General features: G+C 36.8%; 1 protein-coding gene across 3 annotated transcripts; it reads left to right on the top strand.

Moving 5' to 3' along the window:
* Positions 1–4,751: 4,751 nt before the first annotated feature.
* Positions 4,752–13,987, top strand: LOC136206135 (uncharacterized). Of its 3 annotated transcripts, XM_065997065.1 has the most exons (24): positions 4,752–5,020; positions 5,194–5,318; positions 5,401–5,485; positions 5,572–5,625; positions 5,741–5,832; positions 5,945–6,048; positions 6,652–6,727; positions 7,628–8,087; positions 8,946–9,284; positions 9,360–9,527; positions 9,608–9,706; positions 9,796–9,868; positions 10,565–10,692; positions 10,812–11,106; positions 11,196–11,431; positions 11,516–11,640; positions 11,797–11,911; positions 11,995–12,050; positions 12,135–12,228; positions 12,322–12,511; positions 12,594–12,665; positions 12,725–12,852; positions 12,938–13,000; positions 13,616–13,987. In XM_065997065.1, exons 1-24 carry the CDS (start codon positions 4,964–4,966, stop codon positions 13,721–13,723), a joined length of 3,342 nt encoding a protein of 1,113 aa, XP_065853137.1. In that variant the 5' UTR covers positions 4,752–4,963; the 3' UTR covers positions 13,724–13,987. The 3 variants fall into 3 exon arrangements, with proteins under 3 accessions (XP_065853137.1, XP_065853139.1, XP_065853138.1); XM_065997067.1 differs by lacking the exons at positions 4,752–5,020; positions 5,194–5,318; positions 5,401–5,485 and having other exon boundaries at positions 5,570–5,625; positions 5,741–5,809; XM_065997066.1 differs by lacking the exons at positions 4,752–5,020; positions 5,194–5,318; positions 5,401–5,485 and having other exon boundaries at positions 5,741–5,862.
* The last annotated feature ends 377 nt before the right edge of the window (positions 13,988–14,364 follow it).

Below are 14,364 nucleotides of genomic sequence, written 5' to 3'. Positions count from 1 at the left end.
AGAACCACACATAATTCATCACAATTCACCTGTAACATTACAGAACCACAAAAAATTCATCAGAATTCACCTGTAACATTACAGAACCACACAAAATTCATCACAATTCACCTGTAACATTACAGAACCACACATAATTGATCAGAATTCACCTGTAACATTACAGAACCACACAAAATTCATCACAATTCACCTGTAACATTACAGAACCACACAAAATTCATCACAAATCACCTGTAACATTACAGAACCACACATAATTGATCAGAATTCACCTGTAACATTACAGAACCACACATAATTCATCACAATTCACCTGTAACATTACAGAACCACACAAAATTCATCACAATTCACCTGTAACATTACAGAACCACACATAATTCATCACAATTCACCTGTAACATTACAGAACCACACATAATTCATCACAATTCACCTGTAACATTACAGAATATCAACCACTAATATCCCCTAAGTTGGGCCAATCTGGTCCACTGTGTCACCCTATCCTGATAGAAGCGCTCCCATCCTACAACGCTTTGGCTTCGGTGCACAAACCACCAGTGTACTATAGGGGGCACCGGAAAGTTAGGCGATAAATTTAAACGTATGTAGTGCTGACAGTGATTCCCTAAATGAGCTATACAAATCTCACGTGATGGTCTTGTAGCAGTCGATGCGGCATACAATGGTAAGATAGTACCACACAATGCTAATGTGTCCCCACCTGAGAAGCCAAATAACATGATAGCAGAATTGTACATTATAGCAACCGGCCACAAGTCATTCCAAACGGTCATCCAATAATCCGGCGTACAACCTGCACCGTCCCAACTTACTCTACGAATAGCTGCATCAACAGTATCAACAAACACTCTTTGATACAGACAACGGTTAGCAATTACTTCATTTCGAATGTGATGCCTAACTGTCTGCCACGCTTCTTCGTCACCAAAAATGTAAGTTGCTACCGTACGGAAACCACAATTTCCATCACCTACAACGTCGTAGTATGATTCGACGTATGGTTTAATTATGCCAACTATTTTATCGGAATGTACGAATTCAGAACCATGATACGTTTTTCCATCTGCATTCAAGAATATTAGTGTAAAACAACTCTATATTGCAGAATTAGCTATAAAAAAAGTTAGGTTTATCAGATAAACATTACCTGATGAGGCAGCATTATGTACCAAGGATGACGAGCTAATTCTGCCACTTCTACCACGACTCCTAGATGAACTAGTAGAACGAGCTCGTCCACGACGAGTTTCATTGTATTCCCAAGAACTCGGCATACGTTTTGTGGATTTGCTCACCTTAGGTCACCCCCGCACGTTAATTTTGACATCGGGTTCGGTGTACTGAGCTTGATCAGGGTGTAGTTGATCATGGATAAACATTGAAATATTACGCATTACAGATGGGTCGGCTTTAGAGACTTGGTCCACTAAGGACTTAAAATATCGCTGCTCCTCGTTCAGATCATTACGCCCATCATTTTCATCAGTGTGACCATGATTGATTAAAAGTGTTCTCCAAAACACGTGAACACTCTCAGAACTGATCATTTGTTCCAGATCACAAGCTCGTTTCAGTTCACATGCATATGGTATCTGATGCGATGTTCTCAATACACAACCGCAACGCACGTACACTTCATGGCTCAACCCTCTCATACGCTCTAACTCTTGATTCAACAACTGCAGACAATAATGAGAGACTTTGAATACAAGTTGGCTTAATGGGCGTCCGGTGAAAGTGACTGCTTGACGAAGCCGCGACTGTTCAAGCATGTACCTGATACGAAGACAAAATTATTATTAGTTAGTGAAATGATACAACCCTAAATGCAAATTCCAAAATCGCAGTAGAAGAAATTGCAAATACCTTATATTGGTTGCTTGTGATTCAATCTGCTTGTGAACCTTCTGCCATACCGTGTCAAGGGACCCAGTTGCCGTATTGAGCCATTGCTTTAGACTAGCATGTTCGCTCTCCACTCGACAAGTAGTTGTGTTACCAAAATGTAGGAACTCCTTTGAACCTGCTCATCTTTTCCTTCATCATCATAAGATTGGTCTCGTACTCCTCAATGGTTAATGATTCTAATATTGTTCTCCATTTGCCATTCTTGAATTTAGAGGCAAGGCCTTTATCTCCAATGATTCTATACACACGATCTTCCACATCCTTATTTATATGCCAAGTGCATAGCAAGTGCGCTGCTTGTGGAAAAACTTCTTGTATCGGCTTTAATAACCCAAGCTCCCTGTCACTAACAACAACGGTTGGGTTAAGATCATCCCCAAGCAAAATCTTCAGCCTTTGCAAAATCCAACGATAGCTCCCTTCGGTCTCGTCTTTAACAATAGCATACGCTATCTTGAAGTTATTATTGCATGGCGTCATCCCAACAATCTCAACAAACGGCATTTTGTACTTATTTGTTTTGTACGTTGAATCAATGCCGATGTACCAGTGGTAAGTCCTGAACATATCAACTGACTCTGGATGTGCCATGAACACATGCGTTATCACACCTGAATCAGCCTGTGTGTAATTGACATATTTGTTCTCCACAGCAATATGGTAGAATTGACTAGCCAGGTCTCTACCTTCAAACGCGTCCCTCCTCATTTTGTCCCTGCAATTATATATGTGTTTAATTACTGAGTTGTCCTCTGGGTGTTTTTCTTTAACTGCTGCTAAAATAGCACAAGGCTTTGCTTGAGCTGAAGACATATCACACACAATTTGTTTAGATGCGATACTGAGTCCGCTCATTTGCCGACTTCCCTCTGGATACATACGCATTGTATGGTTATGCATTCCAGTTAACCCAGCCTTAGTCTTTATCCCCCATCCCGAAAGGTCTGCATGTTGATAGGCTTTAATCTGAAATTTACAGCGGCACGCTTTAGTTTTACTTTTCCTAATTGCAGGATCTTCATCATTTTTCACAACACCTCTATATCGTTCACCCCGTGAACAGCGCAACAACTTCTGTTTTCCCCCATTTTTGTGCGAAGATATTACAAGCTCAAACCCATTCTGAATAGCTATCTTTTTTGCCCAATCAATAGCATCCTGACTGGAGGGGAAAACGGTATCCGTTATAAAACGCGAACTATAATCAATGTTATCGGGGTTCCAATCTTCTATCGGTACCTGAATATACGAAAAATTTACATTAAAATTACAAAAAAATACTTCGGGGCTATTTCTCCCGTTCGAAATTAATTCGGGGCAATTTCTGCCCATTTTTGCCTGAACGGGCAGGCTACCCGTTCCACCATAGGTGGAAACGGGCAGCGCGTACTGCCCGTTCCATAGGTAACGGGTGGCGCGTACCACCCGTTCCATGGGTGGAGCGGGTGGCGATTACCACCCGTTCCTTAGGCCGAACGGGTAGTTCATCCGTTCGGCCTAAGGAACGGGTGGTATTCGCCACCCGCCCAGGCAAAAATCGAATAAAAAAAAATAAAAAAATGCTAAATAACGTTTTTAATTCTCGTAATATTACCTCGTGTTCGAACTCATTGTCTTCGGGAATGTTTTGATCCATTTTTTTCAAATCCGGGATTTGTGCTCGGGAGAGAAAACTAGAGAGAGTTTTGAAGGTTTTAGGGGGAAAAAAAGTGGCAAGGGTAAAATGGCCAAAACAGTGCGGTGAAACGGAAATTAAGGGCGGTATTTAGCAATACCCATCTACAATTGAGACTTATATAAGAATTTATATATCGTTCCTACAAATTGCTTCTTTATTGAATCCATCTTTATGTTAGACGAGAACCTCTACAGTGGATTGGATGCACAATTGTCACGTTCCTATTAGTAAGGTCCAATGAAACAGGACCATAGTAGAATTTCTCATATTAAATTTGGAAAGAAGTGGTGATATGTTTTCAAAAAGGTAAAAAATAAATGAAATATACGATTAAGGTTTAGAAAAATATTTTAATTAGCTGCTAAAATATTTTGCTATACAAACAAATGGGTTTACAATGAAATAAAGGTGGAATATACGGTGCAATCGTCTCTCGCGTTTTTGAGAGCTTGGCAAGCTGCCCAGATCTCTGCTGGTACTGCTGTTGCTTCGGCTACTAATCCGAGTCCCCACTGGGTTCGGCCTCCTAGAGGTTCACTAAAATTAAATGTCGATGCGGCGATTTTTCCTCCGTCGAAGATGGCGGGTTTTGGTTGTGTGGTTCGGACTGATGATGGAGAGTTCGTGGCAGCCAAGAGTGGTGAAATTCCGTTTTGTGATGATCCGCCTCTCGTAGAAGCTCTCTCCATTCGGGAAGCGTTAAGTTGGATCAAAAGCAAAGGATGGCGATTAGTTATTGTGGAATCAGATTGCCTAGTTGTGGTTCAATCAATGACCAGCTCGTTAGGGGTTTCATCGCCTTTTAGCGCCATAGTCAGAGATTGTATTGATTTATTAAACGAGCTTACCAATTGCTCTATTGCGTTTGTGAAACACGCTACCAATGGTGTGGCTCATTGTTTAGCTAGAAATTTTCAATTTCCTATTTGTCGGGATGAGTGGTCTGTACCTCCTGACTTTCTAACTATGTCTCTTCATCGTGATTCTTAATAATAGTCTATTTGTTTCAAAAAAAAAAAAAAAAAAAAAAAAAAAAAAAAAAAAAAAAGGTGGAGCTAGCAATAGAAAAACGAGTCAACTCATTAATAAAAATAAAATTGATCATATTTGACCCTAATTTAATTCCAATTAGAAACGCAAGGAGAAAGGGTTTTAATTATGGAGTGCAGTAGCAGTAGCAGTACTATGTAATGCTCTTTGACAAGCAGCACAGCTCAAGCAATGTAGCTTTGGTTTAATCACTACAACCAAGAAAAGAACAATCAGAAATTCTCTTAATATACTTATGCATATAATCTATAATCGAACTGCAACCCGCCCATTTCAACTTATCTTCTCCACTTCGCTATGAATGCCGCCAAGCGACTGATTCAGAAGGCTGTCAACCACCATCACCATCACCAGGTACACAAATAATCTATCTTTTCTATTTTTATTTGCACTCATCATCTGCTCTACCGTTTCTTTTGAATTCGAGAAATTGCTTTACCATTTCTTAGTAACTTCCAAAAGTTTTTTTTTTCTTTTTCATTTGTTATTAAATTCGCACCCTACTTCAATCATCTGCTTCAATTCAGCTGCAACGTGGCAATTTGGCATCATCGGACTTGGACTTGCAAATTGTTATGCACTATGGCATTCCATCGACCGCTTCACTTCTTGCTTTTGACCCAATTCAGCGCTTGTTGGCCATTGCCACACTGTGAGTTAAATTGTCATCACTTACTCGTCAAATTTGTAGAATACGTTTTGTGTTGTGTAATTATCTTCCATGTCCATTGAAGCGATGGGAGAATTAAAGTGATTGGTGGTGATGGAATTGAAGGACTTTTTGTATCCCCAAATCAATCGCCTTATAAGTACATAGAGGTTATTTTCTTCACTTTGTAATTTAATGCTGGATTTTTTTGTTTTTATCAAGCAATTTTGATTTCATGTTTAGCATATTTTGGCAGTTTTTCCGGAACCGAGGTTTCTTAGTCAGCATTTCGAACGAGAATGATATTAAGGTATTAGTACTTTATTAGTAATGTAGTTTCTGCTTCCTCCAATATATATTTAACCCTGCTATTCGAGTTACTGTTTGGTTTCTTATTCTTCACCTAGTGTATGCATCTGCTACAGGTCTGGGATCTAGAGAGCAGAAGCCTAGCATGTTCTTTCCAATGGGAATCAAATATAACTTCATTCTCTGTAATCAGTGGCTCCTACCTCATGTATATCATTGGCTGAATATAAAGTAGCACGTGTGTACTTAAATTTGCTGCTAATTGGCTGGAAATGAAAATGATCACTTATACGTGCTACATTGTATTTTATTGCACACAGGTATATTGGAGATGAACATGGTTTGATGTCTGTATTAAAGTATGATGCTGAAGAATATAAGCTTTTACAGTTTCCATATCACATATCTCCAAACCATCTGAATGGTAATTTCTTCTTTTAATTGTTAATGCACTTACTTATCTTGACGTGCTTCTTCACATTATGCTACGGGGTTACATCTTTACTAAACTATTACTTTTCTGTTATATCTCATTCATTTCTCTTCTAGTAATGTATTGAAAAGATTAGTTGGTGCATGAATAGTGTTTTCATGTCTTCTCTTCCCTGCTTTCTCTCCTCTATTGGTTTTGCATATTGTATATCGCTCTAGTCTAACTGCTTCTCATTGTGAGTTCACAAATTGATTATCGAGGACAAAGCTGATTCAATTGAGTATTAACACAGTTATAACCAATGTGCAAGAAATACTTGATTCGGAAACTGTTTTTGCACTAGTGAATGGTGTTGCTAAGTCTATCTTATCTGAAAGATCAATCGAGGCCTATATGCTTATATAACATGTACAGACTATGCGTTTTCTACAATTTTCCTTTTATTAAGTTCCGAACAAAATTAAGAAATCTAGTGTTTGGAACTTTACTTTCACATGTTGATGAGATAAAATGTCTGTAGATAAAAAACTTTTAAGCATCACAACAGCAATAATTTCTAGCAACTAGGATACTAATGTGAGTGCTGTTTCACAGAAGCAGCTGAATTTCCATCACTTGATCATCAACCTATTGTTGGGATTCTGCCTCAGCCTTGTTTTTCTGGAACTAGGTAAAACTACAATTGCTCAAAAATCTTACTAGCATTTTACTCTTCAAAGGTGGACAAATTTTTTTTTTTTGCATGAGCATCTATATCAATTAATTTGAGAATGTTCATTTTGTTAGTTGGTGCTTCCTGCAACTTATTATCTTGCAGTATTGTGCATGATGTATAGTGATTCTTCATTTGTGTTTTCTTAAGATTTATGCACTGTCTGGATATGCATGAAAAGTAGGACTGATGCACAAATTAATATTTCTTCTTGTTCGTTGACACATTCTCATTCCAATCAGTTTGGCAAAATGATCACAACTGATTGTAGCTGGGATTTCAGTTTTACTGGAACACTTGAAGATCGCACAATTCATTGTATGCTTAACATGGCTTTCTGTGTGCCATCTTTATTCTTTAATTATACCAGTGGAAATATGTATAATTTTCATGAAGAAGTTTGTGGGTGCAGTAATTCGAACATGAAAATTTATCTTTTTATTAATTTTGTTTTGTTTTTTTTTTTTTTCCCTGAACGCTAAGTAAGATTTAAACATTTGATTTCCCTCATCCCCATCAAAGGCCATTGAGGTTTTCTTGTCATTTCAAAGTAGTGATTTTGGGATTATGAATGATTTACTAGAAAGTAACAAAATTCAAATACTAGTCGTAGTTTCCAAGTACCAGGGATACTATTTTGATAGCCACATACAACAGTGTGTCTACGGCCTTGTGCATAAGAAGTACTGAATACCCTTGTTCCTTGCCCCTGCCCTTGATTCAGGATGTTCTGTTGCAACATCATCAACTAGTTACGACTAAAAATGAGAATATATCTTTATATTATTATGCTATTGTGGTTTCCTCATAGTTTCTTTTACTTGTTTCTTGAAACTCACAAATATGATTCTTTTGCAGAGTGCTGATTGCATATCAACATGGAGTGATGATTCTATGGGATGTTTTTGAAGCTCAGATTCTTTTTGTTGGAGGTGGTAAGGATCTCGAGTTGAAGGATGTAAATGTTGATTCTCGAAATGGAGTAGATTCTAATCTTCAAAACAACATATCTCACAATAATCTAGAGGAGAAAGAGATAAGTGCTCTTTGTTGGGCATCTTCCACTGGGTCCATTCTTGCAGTTGGCTATGTAGATGGCGATATCATGTTCTGGAAAACATCAACTGTTTCGTCAATTAGAGTTCAACAAAATGAATCTTCCAGCAACAATGTTGTTAAGCTGCAGTTATCTTCTGCTGTGAGGAGGCTGCCTGTTATTGTCCTCCACTGGTCTGCAAGCGATAAGTCCAGCAATGATTGTGATGGACAATTGTATATCTATGGTGGCGATGAAATAGGATCTGAAGAAGTTCTGACGGTATGTTATGTGTTTCACAGCTAATTAGCTCCTTTTCCCTCTGTTGGACCTTCCACTATCCTTGCACTTCTTATTTCTCTTCTTAAGAATAAAAATGTGATATCAGTGTCGAATGCCTAACTTAAACAATTTTTTTTGTGGTATTAGCAATTGCAACCCAATTATGTCATTCTGTTTAGCATATTAGTTAAAAAGAGAATATACATATACATACATACATGCATACATATATATATATATATATATATATATATATATATTAGTCTTGGATTTTAGCTAATCAGTAGTCAATCCAAAAGCACTGGTTTGATTAGGTGCTTTTAGTACATATGAAGTCTTTATATATATATATATATAGTTGGTTTAAGATTTACTTCTACCACTAAATCAAGTTTTCATGTATATACATTTGTCCTACAGCTCTCGAGTAGGATTCATTGAAAACCTTGTTCTTAGTCATCAGAACCATTAGAGTTCCTTTTCAGAGAGAAAACCATAAGAAGCTTTGTTCATTTATTTATTAGTTTTCACACATTTTACAAGATTCTAGTTTATTTTAAGCAGTCTCAAACTCTGAACCTTGCATAAATGGGGAGATGCCCTTATTTCTAGGATATGACTGGATCGAAAGAAGCTTTAGTTGGATTCACATGCAATTGCCAAAATGTCATAAGTGCTATTTTTGTAGCAAGTTTTGTATAGAATTGTATGTCATTTATAGAACTGAGTAGATCATTGAATTGGTTAAATAGGGAAAATGGCACTTATTTTGTTGAGAACATTCTAGTTTTGTTAGCTTTTGTTTGTAATTTCCACTCAATACAGTGACTGTATTCTGATGTGATCTCTTGGTAACAGATATTGACCCTAGAATGGTCGTCTAGAATGGAGATATTAAAATGTACAGGTCGCACTGACCTCACACTGAATGGTTCTTTTGCTGACATGATTTTGTTACCAAGTGCTGGGTCAATAGGGGGTAACCACAAAGTTGCTCTTTCTGTGTTGACAAATCCTGGACAACTGCATCTTTATGATGACACTAGATTGTCTGCAATTCTATCTCAGAAAGAGAGAGAAACATCTATATCTGCTGTCAACTTTTCTGCAGTGGTACCTATAACTGATCCACCCATGACATTGGCACAATTTGCTTCATTACCCATGGGTAGAAACTTATCAAGAGTTATATCTCAGGTATATCTAACTCCTAAGTTGTGTCTCTTGATTTAAACCAATTACTTCTCAGTTGATAGTATTTCGTTTGCCCAGGCCAGTGGTAAGGAGTGGCCCTTGACTGGGGGTGTACCTGTTGATTTGTCTTCTGTAGAACATATTGGTGTTGAAAGAGTGTACATAGCAGGTTATCAAGATGGATCTGTGCGGTTATGGAATACCTTATATGGAGTCCTATCACTTATTTGTGTTCTAGAAGGCAAGGTTAGACATCCATTTTAACATTTTTGTCAATAATTCGTAGTGCACCTTTTCGTAGTAGTATTAACCCTTATTGTTGGCAGGTGGAAGGTGTAGAAGTTGCTGGTTTTGGTGGTCCAGTATCAGCTATTGATTTCTGTTCCCTCACCTTAAATTTGGCAGTTGGCAATGAGTGTGGGCTGGTGAGAATTATTTCTTTGATTTGTTTATTTTCGTTCCTTTCCTCCCTTTTCTTCGTGTTAGAATTTTATGCTATATTATCGACATGTAGGTTCGCATTTATAACCTCAATCTGAGCTCAGATGATACAAGTTTTCACTTTGTGACAGAGACTAAACATGAAGGTAAATTTATGTGTTCAATTCTAGTCAACCAGAAGGAATTCTGACTTCCTGTTATTCCAAGGATAAACATAATTCTTTTGCACATAAGCTGTTGACTGGACTTTAGAACTTAAAATTTTTCTAGTCTCCCATTATGAAGCTAATGTAAGATTTCACTTTTAGTACAATAGTTTGGATTGGAGAAAATAGTTATGCTATTGAGAATCTGAAATGTTGAATACAGGCATCAACTCTTTCCAAAAATATCTACATCAATAGCATAATAATTGTGGGAATATATTAAATTACAATTAGATAGGACACTTGTGTGTTGGTGCAAATAAACAAATTATGACGGTAGTCTATCATGACTGTTAACTATAAAACTTTTGGGAACAAGAGAATGTGTGTGGAAATTCACTAAACTAGTACTTTGCCTTTTGCTTTATTTTATTTGCACATATCCATAATGTCAATATGAAAATATTAGACAAGTAAGACTGCTTTTTAGTTATTTAAGTTGGTTCATTTAAGGTACAGAGAAAATAGTGCATGTGCTTCAGAAGAGCTTTATGGTAGTGTTTTTCAGTTGCTTGTTCCGAAACAAAGAAAAAGAAGTTACAGCTTTGATTGCTATATAGTTATGATACATTCTTATCAGTCTACTGTCATTTAAACCCTCAGTTTTCTCAAATTAACATACTAATTTTCTTGTAGTTCACAGTTTGCCTCAAAGGAAAGGACCCCAGTTTAGGGCTGTTTTTTCTCTTCTCAAGTCCCCAATTCATGTATTAGGATTTTCAAATTCTGGAACCAAACTTGCTGTGGGTTTTGATTGTGGTCGGGTGAGTGTTATGGTTATCCATGTCTTTTACTTTTCGGTTCTAGGCTAGTTTATCATCATCCACTTCTGATTTTTCTTGTTCAGGTGAATTTTGATATTGATGCATATGTTATGTCTCAGGTGGAGGTCCTCGACCTGATTTCTTTAGCAGTTCTGTTCTCCAGGGACTGTTTGTCCAGCTCCACCTCTCCAGTTGTTTCACTCACTTGGAAAAAATGTGAAAATATTAGTAACCTTGTAAAAAGCCCAAAACATTCAGAAACTAATATTCTAGTAAACAATGCTGAGGAAGTGGTGTTTGTCTTAACCAAGGATGCAATTCTTAACATTGTTGATGGAAATACTGGCTGCATGATTTGTTCTCATCCATGGTACCGGAAGAAGAAATCAATTGCAATTTCTATGTATGTCATAGGCAAGTATAATTTTCAATTAGGAGAAATTGAGACCTGATTGTTTTCCCCATTTTTGGTTGCACTCACAATTAAAAAAAAAAAATCACAGAGGATGGTACCGCAGACCCTCGTTCAAGCAATCTAATGCATCCGGAGGATTCTAGTGATGATGCAGCTATTAATGAGAATCAGCCTATGGATAAAGCTATTTTAGCAGGAATTAGCTCACATAGCAGTGGGCATCCTTCCTCATTAGATATTCCAGTCACCAGGGGAACAGATCCACTTCTTTTACTTTGTTGTGAGGATTCCTTGCGTTTATACTCTACAAAACATGTGATTCAGGTAGCTCTATTACCCTTGTTTATAGTTCCAAAGTTCCAGTGGTATCATGCTCTCTTTGTTAGGTAATTGATAAATTGTTCTTAGGGAAACAAAAAATCCATTTCTAAAGTGAAACATGCAAATCCTTGCTGTTGGACTTCGACTTTGAAGAAAGATGACAAAGTTTGTGCACTGGTCTTGCTGTTTAGGACTGGAGTGATTGAAATAAGGTGAAATGCTTACTGAATTAGTGTAATCAATGAAAAAATCTTGACAATCGAGCAACGGGTGTTTTCTTGATATCATGTATTTTCAGTATTTTGAAAGCATACTCAAATTAGCTTTTAAACCTAACTGATATTCACATCTTGTTTGTATTTGGGCAGATCATTTCCAGATTTTGAGTTGATTGAAGAAAGCTCCATAATGTCAATTCTTAGGTGGAACTTCACAGGAAATATGGAGAAGATGATGAGTTCTGACAATGGGCAGATTACACTAGTATATATTCCTTCTGATTTTTGAATCATTATATACTGATGATTCATTAGGTGGCTTCTTTCTAATTTCTTAGGATGTTGTAGGCAAATGGGTCTGAATTGGCCTTCATCTCACTTCTAGCGGGCGAAAATTATCTCAGGTAGCTTATTGTTTGTTAGCCATAGCTATGCCAGAAGCACTCACATAAACGTCAACTATTTTACAAAGTTAAATCCCTTTTTAGGATTCCAGAGTCTTTTCCAAGTCTTCATGATAAGGTCCTTGCTGCTGCTGCAGATGCTGCCATAAATTTCTCCTCAAATCAGAAGAAAAAGCAGGTTCAAATAAGATGCCACAAGGTTTTAGTTTTTACTGTTTCATATTTTATGTCCATATGATTCTTCACTTGTAGCTTGTATAAACTGCTGCAGGGCGCTAAACTAGGGATTCTAGCTGGTATTACGAAAGGCTTTAAAACAGGAAAGACAGAGCAGACTGTGGACGGTACACCAAAAGCTCAATCTGACTTAAGTCACCTAGAGAGCATTTTTTCGAAGGCTCCATTCTCGGACATGTCTCCAACAGTTACAGATCATCAGGAAGTTATTGAGCTTAATATAGGTTATGCCTGTACCTATTATCCTAACAGTATTTTTTTTTTCTGTCCAATTATGCTCTCACCGAAAGCTTTTGTCAAGTGCAGATGATATTGAGATAGATGAGCCTCCTATACCCATAAGTGCATTACCACAGGAAGTGAAAATAACAAAGAAAGGTGATAACTGACTTCTTCATATTTGATGAATTTTGAACTCATTGATTGGTTACCATTAGATTTTTCCCCTGCAGAGAAGAAAAATGAAAGAGAACAATTATTGGGTAAGGCTGATAATATTAAGCCCAGAAAGAGGAACCCTGAAGAAATTATAGCTCAATATAGAAAAGCTGGGGTAATGCCACTGGTAGTAAACATTTATTTTTATCATATCTTTACATTGTATCATGTGTTTGAATGGATTGGCTTATTTTATGTGGAATTTCTCTCAGGATGCCTCGTCAGTTGCTGCACATGCAAGAAACAAGCTTGTAGAACGGCAGGAGAAACTGGAGGTATGATTCTTACACAACTTATTTAGAATGTGTTATGTTGATTTCTGATGAGAGATGATAATCCTTTAGTGGTATAAACTAGAGTAATCCCTTGTATTTTATCACCATAATCACCAAAGTTGACGACGATTATTTATATTATAACTGTACTTCTTATGTGTAGTCATTGTAGAAGCCAGTAGGTTATATTTGCTAATTCTTTATCATGTTAGCAAAACAACTCTTATGTACTCAATTTATTATTCCAGATTAGTGTCCAAGATCACTGAACATATATTTTGCTGTAGTCACAAAATCAATCCGGGTCAAAAAAAAAAAAAAAATTGTTCTGTTAGTGTGCCAGTAAAATAAAACAAAGCTCATTTATTAGCCAAATATGTGGATTAATAAGAGATGAATTTGTGGCTATGTTGGCTTTCCGGCGGAAAATGGGTTTTGTTATTGTTATTACACTCTATTGGTCATTGTTTTGGCATGAATTTAGTTTTTGTGAGTGTAGTGAAACATTCTATAAGTTGAGTGATCATAACTCTTATTATTTTGTCAACTGTGTATAATATAAAGCTTCATGAATGATCCCAAAATAATTATACCTGTTTATCTATCCCTTATCAGAGAATCAGCAGGCGCACTGCAGAGCTGCAAAGTGGAGCTGAGAACTTTGCATCACTAGCAGATGAGCTTGTTAAAGTAATGGAGAATCGAAAATGGTGGCAAATATGAAGTTGGAAACTTGTCTGACAGTTTATTTAGGCACTTGAAAGACCACGTATCTATACGAGCTGATAATGTTATTGGTTATTATTATTTGCAAAAGACATCTTGTAAGTTGCAGCAATTTCTTTTACACCACAGTAGGAAGGAATTAGCCAATTTTTCATTACCAAGTAGTGTGTATAATGGACAATTCTCAAGGCGTTTGGATGATTGTGAAGCTGGTGTATGAAAAACAGAATAATAATAAATTGGATAATATTTTCCATTTTCTTTTGGGAATGCACGAAACCAGACAGATATACCGTACGACAGTCGCATTAAGAACTATGGTGACGGAAAAGTGAGTCAGAATTCAGTAGACATTAGTTAACTTAAATGCGGAACTTTTCCCTCTCTATTAATTAAAATTAATGACATTATAATCAAAATTAACAACACATAAAAATAATATAAGTTGATAAATAAATTAACTATTCCAGAAAGATTCATATAGTGTTAAATATTGTCAATTAAAACACATAAAATCATCTACTTCAATGTAATCTATTCCAAGCCGTTTTCTTGCCAGCATAAATATTGTCCAAGTGTTGAACCCTCGGATCATGATATCTATGCCAATGGACGGGAATGGGTGGGACTGGAAAACC

This window comes from Euphorbia lathyris, chromosome 9 (genome assembly GCF_963576675.1).
Source record: "Euphorbia lathyris chromosome 9, ddEupLath1.1, whole genome shotgun sequence".
Lineage (NCBI taxonomy): Eukaryota > Viridiplantae > Streptophyta > Magnoliopsida > Malpighiales > Euphorbiaceae > Euphorbia > Euphorbia lathyris.
This window is presented reverse-complemented; position numbering and strand designations above follow the sequence as displayed.

What these genes read in the sequence shown, in the direction of transcription:
- LOC136206135 (XM_065997065.1), top strand. Translation starts at nt 4,964, where the DNA reads ATGAATGCCGCCAAGCGACTGATTCAGAAGGCTGTCAACCACCATCAC. An exon ending in ATCTCCAAACCATCTGAATG is followed by an intron (nt 6,049 to 6,651) that starts GTAATTTCTTCT and finishes GCTGTTTCACAG; the next exon opens with AAGCAGCTGAATTTCCATCA. An exon ending in CTACAAAACATGTGATTCAG is followed by an intron (nt 11,432 to 11,515) that starts GTAGCTCTATTA and finishes AATTGTTCTTAG; the next exon opens with GGAAACAAAAAATCCATTTC.